Here is a 19,486-nt window from a genome sequence, read left to right on the forward strand (position 1 = left end):
CATGTTTGGGTTTTGTCTGCTCAATTCAATACATTCAACATTCAGTTGAGACACCCGGGGAAAATGATTTAGGAAGCGGTCGTGAATCAAAGGTCGGAAGCACATTTTCAAACCCTTTACCTAAAAAAAGACACGCCTTTCATCCCAGTGAGCCCAAACAAAGCAGTCAGAGCGTGGTTTCAGACACTCAGAAGCAGTGGTTTGTGTTAGGAAAAAGGATGATCACTACTTCATTTTGAGTGTTTCAATGTGTTGTTTTGTGGTATAGCGCAATTTTTTTCATCAAAATCTCATTGCCTTCAGAGACAGGACTCTTCCAAATTGACCATTTCCAATTCTTTGTCTCTTAAACTCATGGAAAGAAAGTTAGTCACCATTTCATTTTCTCTATTCTAGGCATCATGCAAACCTTGTTTGCTGCATTTGAAAAGAGAGAAATATAGAAAAATGACATGGATAAAATATTATTTTGTTCAGTTTTTTTTATTTTTATTAGATCTCCCAATGATATAAATGATGGGACTGAGGGAAACCCGCATGCATCACCCAAACCGACGCGCTTGTTTTTGTCAAAACGACCCAAAGTTTACTGAGTCCCCCAGTGAAAACAGGAAAATTAGAAGAGGATACTAAAACAAAGATGCCCCCAGGAACAGCATGTGCTTTGGGACTGTGGCGTTATCTGTATTCAAGTATCAAATGATGCACATTGTTCCCAAAAGGCATTTTTCCATACACAACCTACTGTATATGAAGACCAGCAGCTGTGAGCCAGTTCACTTCTTTCCAGCTACAAAACTTCCCAAACATGTTTGTTTTTTTAAAATCATAATTTGATACATAATGTCCAATAAAATGTGGAAACTGTAGATGAAGACCTTGGATATTTTGATATGCTCCATACTGACATTTGGAAAGTAAGGCCTGTGTCTAAGATCCTTTTGGTAAAGCTCAAAGTTGTGGTCCCCTCTCTATATTTGGATTATTTTTGTAATTTTACACCCAGGTAAGAAGACGGACAGTTATGTGGTATAGTTGCTTCTATGTATTATATCTCTGGATGGAGCGCATATCTGAAAAGCAGACAGGAAATTAAGACAAGGCTCACACATTTCTAAGAATTATGCTTCACACATATGGATATTCAAAATGCTCTACACAGATGTGGTTAAATTACAGACTGCCAAACAAACGCAACAAAACAAATACATACTTTTACTCTGTAAACAGGAACATAGAACAGATAAAAACAACCTACGGCAGACGGTTGACTATTTAAGATTAAACTCACATGATGCATAGTTTGATTACCAAAAAGCTTTGGAGAATTGATCTTAAAGATTACAATACATGTGTTTACTGTACAAAAGTGCCTTCTTCAGACTTGATTTTATATTAAACAGACACAACATCTATGTCTGTTGGGATAGCAACAAAACAAGTGTTTTAATTAGCTCCAGTCCCAGAATGAGACACTTCATTTCTCAGTCTTGATTTGATCCATTACACTATTTATGAACTCATATACTACTGAGTATATGATCATCGTTTTAAATTGTGTTGACGTTTGCAGCAAAATATCCCAGATAAGTTAGATTAATTTAGAGGAGAGTGACTTAATCAGAAGTGAGGCTTTGTATCGCTGTGACTGCATGCATATTGATGAGTCTTCACTAGTAGTTTATGAGAGTGTTCCCTTCTGCCAACAGAGGGCAGCAGAAGGGCACGTGCTCTATAATAATGATCCGCACAGCAAGTCATTCTCACTTCATGCTGCAGTGTGAAAATCAGTGTAGTGACTAAGGATAGCGAACATGAACTAGGCTATATATAATAATTAATCATCTTAAAACTTCAATGAAGGTTTATGTCCAACATCTTGAAATTCCTGTGGTATAATATAATTCACATTAAAGTTTTGTTGTTTTTAAATAAATCATAAAAGTATATTTCCAAGTGTTGACGTTGTTTGAAGCCAGTGGTGGACTTCATTGTATTTTCAAACACAATAGATAGTAAATTAAGTTCAATGACAGTGAAACAGACTTTGATTAAAGAGACCCCCCGGGGATAATGTATTGGACTATTTGGAGAGTTGGCTCTTAAACGACGTGGCTCAAAACCAACTATATGATCACAAAGTAAATCGTTAAGATGATATATGGGCCATGATAAAAGGGAACGAGTTGCTGGGAAATAAGCTAAAATATGTGCCCTGCTGCCACGGACTAAAGTTGGGTTCGTCTGTGTGGGAAAGAATTCGAGTTTATAAAGCAGAGACTGTTTCTGTGCAGAAGATAAGGGACGAAAGGAAGTTTTGGAGCTCTCTTTTCTTGTGACATCAACATAGAGACAGACACAGAGAGAGGGAGGGAGAGAGAGGATTTTTTGGGGAAACCAAAGTACAAATCTGTGTGCCTCGCTCATTCTCACAACCTCCAGACGTACCAGTCAGTTGCGCCTCTGCTCTCTCAACTTTTTTGGGGGGGAACTGATTGCAACTCCGCAGCAACTCTCACTTTTTATTCCCTGGCAGCGGAGGGATGTTCCCTGGAAGGAGGTTACACCCCAGCTGAACACTTTTACCTTAGGAAGTTCATGAGTCAGGCTGCTTGTCGGAGAGTTTGTGAATGGGGAGCACTTGGGGAGACTTTACGCATCGAGTTGAGTGACGCACGGTACGATGATTTAAAAGAAAACTCTAAATCTTAATATTCCTGCATTTTCTTCAATGGAGATTTTGACTGATCGTCTTTCTTGAAAGACACTTTGGTGAACTTCTGCTGCTGATTTTGGCTCCCATCACTTTTTTTTTTCTTTTTTTAAATACCAAACCCAAACGGCCTCTCTTGACCTTTTTCGGGATCCTTACTCCCACAGCATCTACTTTCACCCCGTGGATTTTCAATTAACTTCGGTTTGGAAGTAATTTGAGTGGATAACATGCCTCCGATCGGACCGGAGAAGCGTGCTGTGCTCTGCCGGGCTTGGGCTCTGTTTTGTGCGCTGCTGGTGTGCGCTGCTTCGGTGACTGGATGCCCACACAAGTGCAGCTGCTCCGGGTCGCATGTGGACTGCCAGGGTCTGGGTCTGAAGACTGTGCCTAAAGGAATACCGAGGAATGCCGAGCGTCTGTAAGTGGAATTTAATGAGAGTTTAAGCAAATCCTATTGTCTGTCTGTCATCTTATTGTGCCCCGTGGCCCTAAGGTGCGCGTGTTTTCCTTGCCTTTACTTTCATTATGCTATAACACTGCTTTAGGGGCAACAGCGAGGAAGTTATAGTCACACAGCTCACCTGAAACCTTAAAACGCTTAAGTTCTTCCTGAACTGAGTTATCAGAAGTGATGAAAATAGCTTCAAAAGTGAGAACATTTTAAACTTTCGCAACAAAGCTGAACTTTTGATGAATGAATAATACATATTTAGGCTGTTTTCCTGTAAAGTATATCATCATTGTTCATGAGGCTAAGCAGTTACGAAATTAAAATGAATTTAAACTCTGACCCCCAGTCAGTGATCATTATAAGGCAAACACTCACTTTTATTTACAGAGCAATCTTCATTAAGCAATGGTTTATTTTGTTGACCCTGTCCTAACTGTTTAACCTGGGCTGCTTAAAACATCTCCAACAAATGAGTAACTTTTAACATTCGTTTACACTGAATTAGAAGAACAATTCTCAATCTTTCTGCAAATGTTAATAAAGTAAGTTAAAGAGGGCTGTTTTTCAAGCAAGCCATCTAAGCATGATTAGGTTAATGAATGGGAAACTTACTCAAGTATTGCTTTTATCCTATATACCCAATTTAAAACAAGGTGTAGTTTACTGTGAAAGGTTACAAGTATATCTCCTGGCCAAAAACATATACTGCAATCTCGTTGGATGCACATGTAAAAGATGGTGCCCTAAATTTCACCCGTGACCCCAGTGAATGGAGCCCGTTAAGAAAACAGTGCTGAAGCCGCTTAGAGCGAGTAATTACGTTTTTAAACAGGTCAGAATGAAAGGTGAGAAGACGCAGCGAGCTCCTTAAATCTTTTTATATTCTAGGTTGCAGTGAGAATTTCCAAAGTTAGTAACAGATTCCCTGGCTGGATTCTCAGTGATCTGTGTGAACAATGTTTTTACTCTTAAAGAATTACCCTCAGCGCCTTTTTTCAAACCTGGTGATAGTTAGTTTCAATTGATATTCACTCCTGAGGCAGAGACAGACCCCTGACAGCCGCTGCTGCCACCTCTAGCCACATCTTGACACGTAGACACCCCCACAGCCACACACAAACACACACCTATGCTGCTAAGGTATGGAAGCGATTATGCATGATAACGGAGCAGCCAAAAGCCCCGCAGGGGATCAACAACAGACCTAACCCTGAGACAACAAACACAATCAGTAGGCTGCAGAGGGAAGTGGGGGGCCACGTTTGTTGATGCGTGTATGTGGATGTGGGGGGTACGGGTTGATATGAACATATGATTAACATGTGTGCGAGCATTTTTGTTTTTGCACATGTTTGTTTGGATATGATTCTGTCTTTGGTTGGATAGTGTGATTTGGTGAGTGTGAACAACGTACCCCATACCGCTTTCGTCCCACAGGACTGTTGTGACCTCCCCGGACCTGTTGGCTTTTACACAGCAATCCCCCGAAGACATTTACACCTTAGGAAAATAAATAATTAGTGCGGGCTGTGATGGGGAGGTGAGATAAGGGGGTCTCCTGCCTCTCGCTGGGGTCCCCGGGGTGGAATATTTGGGGTAGCAGCGCCCCCTCCCTCCCTTTTCTCTCCAGAAACTATGTGTTTATGTTTCCCTGATTTATCCAGGTCAGTGTTTCAGCTGTGACTCTGGCCCAGAGTTGCTCTTTCCCTCCCTCCTTCTCTCCCTCTCTGCCTTCATCTTTCTCTCTTGCTCTCTGCAGATATATTTTAGGGAGTCTGAGATGGGAAACATTAAAATGGATGAGATTCCAGTACTAAAGGTTACGGCAGATGGGAAACTTTTCAGGAGGGAGCAATGAGTGTTATTTCCCTGAGCAGGGATTTGAGTCTGACAACTGGGATGAGGTCCATGCAGAAAACAGATTCTAGTAACGAAAGTGCCAGGTTGGTTAAGTTGTGGGTCAAAATGCTAATTTGGATCCAAGTAAAGGTTACAAAATTATTTAAGATCCTTATATTTCCCATCCAATAGTTGAGAAATACTTATCCACATGATTAATCATTTTAAGATGCTGTTTCACATTTTCACATATTTTAAGCAGTTAATTATATGTATAGCCGCAAGGAGGAAAGCAGATTGAAAGCACTGCATTGGAGCTACACACTGAACATATTCATTAACTCATGCTATGCAACCCTGTTTGTGTAGTTTCATCATGAGTTGATCATGATGTGATTGTAGTTCGTGAAAGTAAAAATCTATCTTGCATTTAAAATGTTTTTCTTTTCCAGTTGTTTGGTTTTGTCTCATGCTGAAGCATCGGTTAATTTACAAACTAAAATAGCAAAACCCTTCTTTATAGAAGCACCGTTTGCAGACATGTTTCACAAGGTGAAATCCAAAGACATTCAAAGATAGAGTTTTCTCCACCAACAGTAGTTTCACCACAGCGGAGTTCTATGCAACAAGACCACAAGACGTGGCGTTTGAGTAGAGACATGACTCGCGCCTTATCTTGAGTGGAAAATCTTTTTGAGCTACTACTCTACTGCTCGCTTTATCGCTTTCTGTCAGGCCACATGTACTGAATAAAACAAATTCAGAGCCAGTGGAGGTTACTGAAAACAAATGTAGAAAATCCCTGACAGTGAAGAAGAAGAAGAACATGACAGATTGAAGGAAATAGGGCACAACTAAACAGTCTAGTACAGGGCCTCGTGGTAAAACCACCTGAGGATGTTCTGAGGTTTTTGAAAGCAGAGAGCCTAGGAAGTAAAAATAGAAAATGTTGGCATTGTGAAGTTATTTTTTAACTGTAGAGGTAGTTCCTACGTACTCACGACGAGCACCTCCAGAAGTGAAGGGGTTAGAGCAACAGTCAGAGCCAGAGTCCACCTGTCATAACTGCGTGAATGAATCCCTTAAAAAGCTGGTTTTCTTCACTATTGTACACACAGCATTTGGAAAGGTTAAGGAGGAGAAAAACAGTGATGGCCTCAACTGTTCACTTAACACACACACACACACACACACACACACACACACACACACACACACACACACACACACACACACACACACACACACACACACACACACACACACACACACACAATCACAGGCTGCCTCACAGATTACCTCAGGCCAGTCAATTCCGTAATGTCCTCCTTGGGAAGCCACTTGAGACCTCATTTGCATCTAATTTGAGTGGAGGGTTTTGGGGGGAGGCTTAACAGGCTTAACGAGGCTGGATAAAATGAATTGGAAAACAGGGACGGCTTTTCTCTCCGGGGTCCAATTCACACCTGCCCAACAGGGAACGCGCACACACACACACACACACACACACACACACACACACACACACACACACACACACACACACACACACACACACACACACACACACACACACACACACACACACACACACACACACACACACACACACACCCTAGAGTGTTGATTTTTAGAGCTGCAAATTCCAAACTGTGGCCCCAACTGCTGTGAAATGTGGGGGAAATTGAAGGCTGTAAACTCTAGAGGGGGCCTTCATTTCAATTGGTCAATTGGTTGAGCTGTAATCAGGATTTTTTTTTCCATTGAAGTGTTTGTGTTTGTCGCTATATCTATCCCTTGTGTTTGCTTTTTTAAACCGTTGAATATGTGTGGCGCATGTATGATCACATCTGTACTGTACTGTATGTACGTGTTCTGTACGTTCAACTGAGTATGTGTGTGTTTCAGTTGAATGAGTTCACTGCTGGAAATGACAAGCTGCTTGAGCCAACTTTACACAAACTAATTTTGATTTTAACTGCCTATTTTTCTTTCCCCTCGCTAACGGCACTTTTGACAACGTTTTTGGCAAGTTTTTTACTAGCAACACCTTCTTTACTTTCTCTAAACCTCGTCTGACACGAGGCTGAGGTCTTTCTTATTATTTCCCTCCCCAACTCTTCATCTTTACTCCCTGCCGTGTTTCTCTTTCCAAAATCTCTTGCTCTTTCCTCCCATCCCTACCTTTGTACCTCGCCTTAGTGTTTACTCCCTCCCTCCTTATTTCTGCCCCATCTACTTCTCCCTTGCCTCCTCTCGACCTCTTTTCCCCACTCTCTCACTGACATCCACCTCCCCCCTACACACACTCGCACACACCTTTAGTGTGCCAGCAGCATCTCTCCAGTGGAGTTTTCACAGCTCCCATTTCCCGTCAGCGTGCCAACCTACCACGGCGCACACAACAATGACTTTGTGCCACTGTGTGTGTGTGTGTGTGTGTGTGTGTGTGTGTGTGTGTGTGTGTGTGTGTGTGTGTGTGTGTGTGTGTGTGTGTGTGTGTGTGTGTGTGTGTGTGTGTGTGTGTGTGTGTGTGTGTGTGTGTGTGTGTGTGTGTGTGTGTGTGTGTGTGTGTGTGTGTATTGGACACACATCCACGTTCCAGCCTCTGCTTCTGGCTCTTATCAAAGCTTGGTGTTGATTGGTCAACGGACGCTGTAACCACCACACCCTCAGCTCTGAAATGGCATTCCATGGTGGGACTGGAAGTGTGTGTGTGTGTGTGTGTGTGTGTGTGTGCGCGCGCATTTTTGTGACTATGATGCTAACCTGTGGAATTAGAAAAACAAGCTAGCTTTGGCTCACACAGTTCTAGGGATGCCATGGTGAGAAACCTTTTCCCTCAACCCAACACACATGGTTAAGATTGCACTCCATATTTAAAAAGAACATATATGTATTGCTCACTCTTCATTTACATTAGCGATGGATGGCTGTGTATCTGGCATGTGAGGTTCAACTAACAAAACAGTGTTAATTCTTCTCTTCACTTTTGTTGTGGGTTTGTAGATTAGACGTGTTGCCTCAAGATGATGCTACGTTTATGAGACAAAGTTGAAACATTGCGTTTTAAATGTTTAGGTTCCCTAATCTGCCTTGACAACAAATCCTCCATTACATCTTATCTTTTAACTGTCCTAACTATTGTCACAAAAAGAGTACAATCTGATTAATGCTACTCTGTACTGTGCTTCTGAGTAGACAACTTCAGCTTATAACTTTAATGGGTTGCTATTTAAAATCAAAAGGAAATAGGCAGTTGGTGCATTGGGCAACAAAGATTATTTATGTAGGCCTGAACACAGTGTTACATCAGTAACTCTGACTACCGCTGGGAGCTTACACAGTTCCCGTCCCCTAAATATACAATAATCTGATTGAATCAAGAACAATCTGTAGTACTGTGGTTTTCACTCTTGGCTGAGCATTCTTCTGAAGTCACTTGAAATGATATTGTGTTGCGTTAGCTGGCTGCAAAAACAACTAAGAAGTCTGATAAGTCAGGGATGCCTTCTCATGAATATCTGCTTACCACACTGTGCTGTCACATTGCCGACCTTTGTTGAAAGCAAAGAACTAATTAGTGATGTATTTGTTGGCATTTTTTTCAGGATATGTGAGCTACTTTGATGAGAGCTTAAGTCAGCACACATGCTTTGGTAATTTAAATAAAAGCCATCTTTCAATGGAGAGCGTTCTTTACTGTTATCGTGGGTATGATGGTGATGTAATGCATCTGAGGAGCAGCCGAGTGTTATTGCTAAAGCAGACAAGTCTAAACTAAGAAGCAAAAACCACAATGAGCTTGCTGTTCTTAAACAGCCTCTTAATGTTACGCCTATCATCTGTGGCCATCTCGTGGTAACCATTTTGTGCCCTTCCAACCATGTTTGATTCAGTCATGGTATGCCAAATGGCACAAGTGAGGGTAACCAATATTTAGTCTGCAGTTCTAGGTCAGTGGGTGATATTCTCTTCAACTAGTTTCTCCAGCATGCAGGCATTTGACCTTTTTCTATATAATGACTTTCGGTTTGCCAAGGAGGCAGCCAGCTGGCACTGACAGTGGACACTGCTCTTCTGGGAAACAGAGCAATCAAGCAGCATTAAACATACACACATACACTGTATTCATTTGCATGTAACACACTGACATATGTATGGACAATCTGGAAAATATATACAGATATATGAATATATGGACACACTTTGCATCCCTTTGTACGACAACGGTGAGGACCCTCACTGAGATAATGCATTCTTACGCCCTATCCTTAACCTTAACTATCACAACTATGTCAAACCCTAACCCACGCTTATTCTAAACTTTAACCATTGTGCTATTTATTCTACTTGTATATTTCCGCACTGAGGGAGGAATATGCTACCAGAAGATCTGGGTGGTCAGACAATCAGAGAAGTAATAAACAAGCCAACAGTTAACCATCTTATCTAAACAACTTTATTAGGAGGATAAAGTGGAAGTGACCACACCTGAAACCCCTCTTAGCTCAGATAAATCAGACTGTTTGTGCACGGGTACTGAAAGTGTGTTTGGACCACAAAGAATGTCTCTTAACTGTGATGGATGTTCACAGTGAACAATTTTGGTGATTATTTCACAATTTACCTTCATTTTCTCTTCAAAGTAAGTTTTGCTAACCCAGGGCTTGGTTTAAAATCTGTATGATTGTCAGACCGCTTTTGGTCTTGGCGTTTTCTTTTAACTTGGTGTTGTAAGTTCATATTATTACAGATAGGAATGATGATTTGATGGTCAACTCTTTAAACCCTCAAACAACTCTTTGAAGTAGTGAACAGCAGCCAAAAATGTCCTCTATCTTAACATATCAGATTGGGTCTTCACAACGATGAGACCACACAGACACATGCATACGCACATGAAAACTGTACATTTATATTCCACACACAGTAGGCTCATAGCTTTCATCGGATTAAAGATGCAATTGGTTGTAGTTGGAAACACTGACGTATAAAGAGCAAGAGAGAGACTGTCACATAGAAAGTACCCAGAGTCACGAATGACCTTCCGATACTCTCTTCTGAAACAGAAGTCCTCAGCCCGGAGAACTTCAGAGTGTGTCATATTTTAACGCCAGTCTAGGATTGTGTGCGTGCAGTACGCTTGCAGTCGTTTGATGTTAACAAGCTATGCCACTGTTTTGTTAGGCCACTGTCACCAAAGCAACACATTACATCCTTTCTGCAGGGACCTTTTTTTTCTTGGTGTGTGTTTTCCCTTTTTTGTCGGATGTTCAGCTAAGCAAAAACTGCCAGACTGTTTTATGTCAGGCTGGAAGCTTATGAAGAAGCCTGTCACTGCATGCATGTGTCTCCTTCTTTTTCAAGCTTTGTCTCTCTCTTATCTGTATGTCTCAGTCTTTCGTTCATCATAACCTCTGTTTTTCTCTATCCTCTCCTTCGCACACTCCTGTCTGACTTGGCCTCTGTTTAGGAAGCAACAAGTGGCCTCTCAGCAGCCAAATTACCCCCCACCCAAGCCCATTCACTTATAGTGCAGCAGCAGTAAATCTAGACAAAAGCAATGCAGCCCTATAAACTCCGGCAAAGAAAAAGAGCAAACCAAATACAGTGTGTGGTTTATAGACCTTTTGGCTCGCGATTCCAAAAGAAAAGGGATGCTTGCAGGCGACTCCCTAATGTGGTCAAGCCTGTGTGGTTAACAGCGACACCAAACTATGAGTTTTGTAAGGTTGAGTGGTATGAAAATTGAATAGAAAATTGGAGGGAGAGGGAAATAAATCATTACAGAGAGAAAACAAAGCAATGGATGATGAAACCTTGAGGGAAGATGCATTACTTCCCTAAATTTCAACACTATCCAATCAGCCTGCAATATCGAAGGCAAGAGATGCATTAACAATTAATTTAAAAGACAGAGACATACGCAGCTAGAGAAAAGGAATGATGGAAGAACGATGGACTTGAAAATAAACAAAAGATAGAAGAAAAGTGAAATAGATTTACAAAGAGTGACAAATAAAAGAAATGAGGTAGAGAATCAGACAGAATGAGAAAACATACTAGCATAAGAAAAAAGAAAAGTGTAGATAAGACAGAGTGAGCTGTATTGCTTATCATTCAGAGAGGATTTCCCTTTATGGAGTGAAAGAAATGTCCTTCTGTCTGCTGTAGGAAAAATATTTCACTGACTTAAAGCTACTTGATCATCTGCTCCTCTTCTTTGGAAAGATCTCTGTTAGCATTTCAGACCTCCCAAACATCTAGCATAATCCAAGCATCTTATTTTTTACAAACAGAGGAAGATTTTTACCCATTGTGACAAACTAGTGGTGAGGAACACTGGCCAGATAAAATGTTAAATGTCAAATGTCAGAAATGTTTCCGAGAAGCAGCATAGCCTACACAAGAAAGTATCTCCAACTGTGGGATCAGTATCTTGCTGCAGTGGCAGTAAATGCATCTCACCAGGCAATGCTTTGTCTTCTGAGCAATTTTGCCTCAATTGTTTTGGCAAACATTTGCTTTTGCTGTGTAAACTCCTCTGGTAGATTTTGATGGCTGTATGTGACCTTGCAGCATGCTTTTAAAAAAAATTCAGGTAGCCAGGTTTGATTGACTTGGTGACTTTTGATTCAAAACAATTTAATTACTGGCAATCTTGAGTTTAATTTCATTTCATAGTGTGTACAGCCACACGACAGATGGATGACGGGTTTAAAAGGCAGTGCTGCTGAGGAGTTTACCAAGGCATCATTTCTAATCTATCCAATGTATGAATATTAAGTGCATTAAGCATTGATGTCAGCCTTAAAATGACCTGCCATGTGTGGTTTTAATGATGAAATGGTGTCCCCAAAGGTGCATTTGGCCCCGGACCTCTTGTAAGAGTGTGTCTGTACTCGCTTGTTCTCATGTATTCAGATGATTTTTGCTGTGTGAGGCGTGTATGATGTGAATGCCCAAAACCTCCAAGTGATGATTGCTGTGTTTCCCAGAGAGCAGTTCTGTACTAGGAGAGATTTCAATTCAGATTAGCATCAATATGACAGAGATTCAAAACAGCAGTAATCGGCTGCATTGGAGACCAAATGTTCCACAAAAACCAGAAATGTTCCAAAACGTGTAGAGTCTCTTGTAGGACAATACATGGTCTGCAATGGAAACAATAGTTAAACATGTCAGTCTTTTTGAACACTTTCCATACATCTTTCAATTTCATTATTTATGTTGTACTTTTGAAATGATCTTAACTGTAATAAAAACATGTTGACTCACTTGACTTAGGGCAAGGATCACTTGAAAGGATGTGATTCGATCCATTTTTACATCAGTAACCAGCGATGATTGTGTACCGTAGACAAATAAATGGGTTTGTAATTGTTCAATAGCACTTTATCACTCTTTCCCCCCCACACACACTAACTAACAGTATGTCTTCTTCTCTCTGGCATGGCAATGATCATCAGCCACTCTTTCAGTCCCAATTGAACCAACGTTCCTGCCTTTTAAGCTTCATATCAATTATATTCACAGACTAAGGGCAGGTGTTGCTAAATACCATATCAAACATTTGAAGTGGATGGATTGCAGCTCCAACAAAGGTTAATTTAGAAGCAGCTTGACGCCCGCCCCCTGCTTCTGGTGAAAGACTGATGTAGAGTTTGGAGCTCAGAGGAAAAGGAAGAAGGCAATTAGGATTCCTTGCGTAACTGGGAGATTTAGAGAGCGAAATTGAGCATACCTATCTTAGAGAGAGAAAAAAATGATGAAGGGCAAGAAAGAGGGAATGAGAAAGTGAAGCAGTACGAGAGCTTCGTGGAAAATAACAGGAGATTAGGACAGGAAGCGAACGCATTCGTAAACGGAGCGTTGGACGGAGAACAACAAAGGATGAAAGGGAAAGGATGGAGAGATAAGGATGCAGAGCCTGATAGAGTGAGAGACAAAGTGGAACGAGGAAATGTCACAGTATCAGAGACAGATATACCGAGACAGAACAGAGAGAGAAAACTGTTTACAGCAGTTAATAGTTATTCCTCACTGTTATCCCTGATAGAAAAGAAAAAGAATGCCAAGAAAACCAAAACAGGACAGATCATGATAGAGGGAAAAACGGCTGTCAAACCAGCGACCCACCACGTCGAACATGCTATATTAATATTTCATAGCTCACCACAGAGGCAATTTGTCCACCTTCCCTTCCATTGAGCTCTTGGGGCTCTTCGTCACCTGATCTGTCATTTGTTAAACATTCCTCTCTAAGAGTTATTTCTGTGTTATTTCTTAGTCACTGTAGTTTAGCCACCAATGAAGCTGTGCTACAGGTTAATTAGACCCCCACACAACAATCGTTTTTGTATGTAAAGTCAAGCAGTACTCCGTCCCAAGGCAGCCAGACTGTAGGGTTCACTGGTTTCAGTGGTCTGGGGTGAGATGTGGTGGGGAGCTGTCTGTGTCTTTGTGTGTCTGTTGTATGGTACATTAATTCCCTGAACACCTGCTGTTTGCATTCTTGTCTTATCCCGTTGTCGCCAACACACACACACACACACACACACACACACACACACATGCGCGCCTTACCTCTGCATGTAATGGAAAGAAACAGCGGTTAGAGCTTTTGTGAACCTCTCGTTAGTTGTCTGACTGCCAGCTGGTCAGTTAAATTTAAAGCCAAGTTAATCTTTACTGCTTGGTGGGTCGGACACCCATACTTCAGCAGACCAGGTGCATAAAAATGGCCGCCTCATGAAGTCATTCAGGTCCTCTGTAGACATTTACATTAGCTAAGATTGTCAAATCGTTTACGGTTTCATGCAAAGTGCTCTCTACAGAACAATTATATGGTTTTGTACTACAACAGCAGTCCACTGTATACTGTCTCTTTCAAACGATTTCTTTTTTAATTTCACTATATTTAGGCTTTGCAGTTAATACTATATTTCTGGGTACAACACTTCAAGAGCTTCAGAAGCTGCGCAAACTTACTCTTCGTAATGCTGCAAAACAAAGGAAGAGTTCTACATGTTAATGTTTTATAGCGTATGTCGCCGATGTGTTTAGATAGCTGGCTCCGGTAAACAATCTCTGAAATATATCTTCTCTAAACAAACATTTTTTGGGAAGTGCCAAAAACTAAAACGTGGAGGCTTCACTTCTTGGAGTTCAATTGTGTGTACCCTTGCCAAAGAAACATCAGTTTGTCACGATCAGCCATGGCTTTTGTGTACATTTTGGCGTCCAACCGTTGGAACGCCTGGAGATAGAAAGTTGGAAATTTCAACTGGAAAAATTCCCACCTCAGAGTTGTCTGGAACGCAGCATACGGCTCATAACGGATCATTGCATTATCTCAGGCAGAGCATTGAGCTCGTGCTTACATCACTGTTGATTGGGGACATGTGTTTGATTCATCGGTGACATTTATTCAAGCAGGTGCAAAGCTCCGCCATTATAACGTGACACATCTCACTACTTACTCGCTGATACACTCTTTTCCATTCTTGACATTTCTATTTAATTTTAATTGATCCAAAGACTTTTACATCAGGACAATATCAAGAGAAAGTGTTTTATGTAAAAATAAATTCAATACATATTAATCTCAAAGGGAGTAAAAACTCTAATAGGTACTTTTAATTGGTTTGGACATAAAAAATAAGAAGACATGCCATTAAGTCCTTCACTGGATATTGGTCCAAAAATAGTATTCCCAGGTCTGTTAACACTGTAGTGTGCTGTGTTAACATTGGCAACATGCTATTAAAATGCTTATTATTTCTAAGTAAATATATTAGTTGACTGACGATAATTATTTGATTATATTTTATTTACAGGCTGTATACCTCATAAAGGTTAATAGACGTCATACCTTTCACCTTGTTATTTCTGAATATATCACCATGAATTAGTGTTGTTTTTATTTGACAGTGTTATCATTTAATTTCACACCACATCTTGTTTCTCCCTGGCAGAGTCCTTGAATTTCTCAGTTAACGGGCGGGGAGGTTAGATAGGGTGATGCCATCTCGCTCCACCTGGCTCCATCTCCTCACTGTTTGTTTGTGTCGAGAGCGGTTTCCCTGGTGAGAGCAGAAGTTTCCACTGTGAACAAGAGGAAGATGGAGATAAGGATGGAGAGATTAGGGGGTAAAAAAAACCCCCACAAGCGTAGGAAAATGTAGCCAACCTTAAAACGAGTGAAAGATTTAGATAAAAGAGGAGAGATTAGGTGGATGGAGAAAAAAGCAGAGGAAGGCGAAGAAAAAGTGTTTAGTCAACTGTGAAACAGTGAGAGATAAAACGTGAGAGATTGAGAGGGGGAGACACTGTTGAAAAGGGAGATTAGAGGAAAAGAAAAAGGGAAGAGGAAGGCTGGGAACATGGGGGCAAAGCTGGCTGTGAAGGACTGAAAGATTGACAGTAAAGAGCAGTGATTGGGGAAAAAGAGATGTAAGATAGATGAAGGGAAGAAGAATAAAAGTAAAGGAGACACAGTTGACAGAAGTGTTGGCAGCGACGATGAGATTGATAGCGGTAAAGAGATGTGGAAAAAAGATTTGGGATTGGATGCTGCCTCCGAGTCACTCAGAAGTGAGTGGATACTTGAAATTACAAATCAACAAAGAAAAACAAGTCCCTCATGATGGAAGCAGCTCTTTCCTCAAGTTGAAATTGATAAATCAATGCCGTATTGAATTTTTCATCACATCCAAGAAGGCTTATCAAGCTGCCTCGCTTTCCAGGAACTGGCAATTGTTACACACATAGTGAAATCGTGTGACAAGAACCAGCAGCTTTGAGTCTGGATGACGGGAAAAAGGGTCGCTGTCAGAGACCTATCTGCGTTCTTGAATAAACTGGCGCGATGGATGCAGCTCTAAATCGTCATGAATTTTTCTTGTGTGTTTTCATGTTGTGGCTGCTTCCAAATGCTTGGATCACTGGATAATGTGGGATTATCTGTGATAAAAACGAATGCATCACAATCATACTTACTTCAGAATTGGACAGTTTTTTGGCAGAAGTACTTTTAATTTATTTGAATCATTTTCTGCTTTTGTTAGAAACTTAAATGGTTGGGATTACATGGTCATACATTAATATTTCATACATTCTAGGGAAAAAGAGTTAGCCTAATGAAAATATATTAGTACAAGTCAAAGTCTGGCCTTCTCATTCTTGAACTTAAGTTAACGACGTTTTATTTAACATTTTGGAACGGAAACACAACCCTGCCTTTTTAAAATTATAAACTCAATATGGCAACCATCTTTTCAAATAAAAACCAGCAGACACGGGTCGACATTAGAATTTCTTTGGCCCCCTGACAAAAAACAAGTCCAGTCTTCAAACTCCTCTAAGCTCTGTTTTGGTCTCCACCAATCGGACTCTTTAGTTCCTTAATGTTCCACTACAGTCATCAGCTAGACACCTGTATTGCAATTTTTGGAAAACAAATTCTTCTCTTTTCATATCAAGAATCCTCATATAGAAACCTTACATGACTTGGACCTCATTCTGAGACTTTATTTTAGTTTTTGCTTATGATTTATATTACTGTCTGTACTGGAGCGGGTGGGCTTCTTTGATCAGAAGTCTTTTAATGTGACGTCTCGTTGCATCAGATGAAACACTGAAACTATTTGTTACTCTGGAGGCCTTTCAAAGACCCCTGGTGGACTCCTGGACCCTGTTTTGGGCTATAGGAAGTGCTGCCCCAGCCCACCCCTGCCCTCCCTGTCTCAGGCCAGGGTATGGCTCTTATTAGTGATCCTAGCCATGGCAGCTTGGAGAGGCCTTTTGAAACCTAATATGGTCTCAAATCAGATTTATAAATGTTTAGGTGTATTATGAAAAACACACTCAGGTCTCCTTTGCAAAACCAGACTCTGTTTATCTGTGTGTGTGTGTGTGTGTGTGTGTGTGTGTGTGTGTGTGTGTGTGTGTGGGCAAGTGAAAGCTTACAATGCAAGGGAAGGAGAGCAGCGTGTGCGAAAAAGGAGACAAAACGGTGTGTGTTGTTTGTCTATACTCTCTTGTGTGTGTGTTTTCTTTCCTTGCTCTAATTCCTCCAGTACGACAGCGTTTCAATAAACAGCATACCCGTATGGGAACCAGTCTACACACACACACGTACACACACACACACTCAGGCAGTCAGTTCATATTGCAGTGTGCATACATTGTGCACCCGTAGTTAAAACAGATTGAATGACAGCCAGGAAACACGATAAGCTTTTAAACTCTGATGATGGAAAGAGAAAATAATTTCATCCTTTTTTCTTTTTTTTGCTGGAAAATGTCAGAGCAGCAGGAGTGTGGGTGTGGGTGTGTCTGTGTAGTTGTGCGAGTGTGTATGCATTAATTCCCAGTGCCCGAACGGTACGAGTGTTTGTGTGTTTTGGTTTATGTTTGTTTGTGTTGGTGTGTGTGTCTGTGTTTGTGTGTGTGTCTGTGTTTGTGTGTGGGCTAATATGCTGCCGGGCATTCTCACGCTCCATCCTTTACTGCCACATTCAATAATTTCAATAAGCGAGAACACACACAGAGACACACAAACGCACATGCACTCATTTGTTCCTCAATTATGTTCATTTATTGATTTTCCTTTTTCCTATAATAAATGGACATGTTTTCAAGATACACAGTGTGATATTTAGTTAATACTGTTAATTAAACTCAATTCTGTTAGCAATTACATTGGATGAATCAGATTTCTAACCTTTGTGTTTCTTTCTGTAGGGATTTGAACAGAAACAACATCACCAGAGTCACTAAAGTGGACTTCTCCGGCCTCAAGAACCTCAGGATTCTGTGAGTTTCTTTCTCTGTTTATGTCGACGTTTTGTGGGGATGAACCAATCAGATCTGCTGAAATGACTCTGTTTTTAAACTATGTTGTTATTTGGTTTCCATCCAAAGGCGATGGGTCTCTTTCAAAAAGCGTGTTATTCGTATCCTTAACCATGCGGTCTCGGTTCTGTAAAGTTTGCTCGTATGAGTGTTTTAAGAAAATACAAGAAAATGTGGGAATATTACTCATTCCCTGAAGTTAATCAGATGTGCCACTTGATCAAACATCTCTTTGAATGATTTGTTTTTGTCTTAGACCCAGTGACTGTTATCTATGTAGCTCAGGAAGGAACAGACAGGAAGTGCTTCACAAAACAATTGCATGTAGGGCTATTTCATGATAAAAAGATGTAGGTAATTCTTTGATCACTGATGGAATAACTAAACTTAAAGAGCATGCCCCGGATGAATGTTTGATAGCTTCAAAAAGCAAAGGAAATGGATAACATCAAGCAATATTAACCCTGTTATCCTATAGTGTAACAATGTCATATGGCCAAACTAAATTCTAGGTCTAAACTGAGATTTTCATTCTATTTCCAACAGCTTAACCATGCAGTGATCTTTTCCCTGCCTCAGCCTAATAGCTTTAATTGTGTTAACATAATCATACCTGAACCACACACTTGGCAGATCAGAAAACATTCCTATGAGATCCTATTAAATGATCTGTTTAATCATTCAGGTATGAGGCCTTCATGTTGAATCTACCAGGCACCAGCAGGTCCATTAAGAGCTCGTTCTTTTCCCCTCATTGTGACTCTGTATTTGTGTCTTTACAAGGAATCCCATTAACAAAAAACTGCCATGCTGGAGCAATTAGGCAAATGCTATATTTACCTAATAGGCCTGTATATGGCTATAGGGGAAACATGTCTCTATAAAAGGTTTCCCAACCTAATGAGGGATTTCAGAGCAGGAGAGAATGCAATTGTCTAATCCAAGGACTTGAATTCGTAATTACTGAATCTTTACGAGGTTAAATAATAGAGTAATAGTGAGCTGACATGCCAGGAACAAGCAGCAAGACTCCTATTTGTTCAACAAGAAACAAGATGTTAAACTGGTGCGGATATTATGGTGTGCAGTGATTAAACTGCTGACAAAATGACAACATTTCTGGACACTTTTCAGCAAGAAACTTTGAGTCATTCTTCATTAGAAATAGTAAAAGAAAAGATAAGGTAACTCAAAATTTGCCGTATGTCTATGAGCAATAGTTAAAACATGTGATTGGATTTTGCAATACTAGGAAATCCAGAGATATCAGAATTGATATCATATCAGAACTAAAATAGGAATTTGAGATTCTTTGAAGAATGCATTACACAGGATACCCACATAAAACACTTACTCCCTACTGTGTGTACTATACACTGAAAGGTGTCGAGTTCCCTGTACAGTTATTGTTTCTTCTGTATATAGCCAAAAAGAGAGCCCCTCTTGAAGCATGATGCGTGTCCAGCCTGAACTAACAAGATGTGTCATAACTGGTGGATCCAACCACTGTGATTTACTGTCTGTTCAGAAATTGTTTTGGGGCCTCACCAGAGGGCTAGCTGAGCATGGCTGTGCGCCGGTCTGTTTCAAAGCAAATTATTACTCAATTTTCTGACTAC

General features: G+C 40.6%; 1 protein-coding gene across 1 annotated transcript in view; it reads left to right on the top strand.

The window, feature by feature from the left end:
* Positions 1-2,424: 2,424 nt before the first annotated feature.
* slit3 (slit homolog 3 (Drosophila)) overlaps positions 2,425-19,486 on the top strand; it is a 224,590-nt gene continuing 207,528 nt past the window's right edge. The window contains exons 1-2 of the mRNA XM_063876692.1: positions 2,425-3,134; positions 17,757-17,828. Coding sequence (XP_063732762.1) covers positions 2,944-3,134; positions 17,757-17,828 — 263 coding nt within the window. The 5' untranslated portion in view covers positions 2,425-2,943. The remainder of the gene's footprint in view (positions 3,135-17,756; positions 17,829-19,486) is intronic.

Source organism: Eleginops maclovinus, chromosome 23 (genome assembly GCF_036324505.1).
Source record: "Eleginops maclovinus isolate JMC-PN-2008 ecotype Puerto Natales chromosome 23, JC_Emac_rtc_rv5, whole genome shotgun sequence".
In the NCBI taxonomy this organism is placed as follows: Eukaryota; Metazoa; Chordata; class Actinopteri; order Perciformes; family Eleginopidae; genus Eleginops; species Eleginops maclovinus.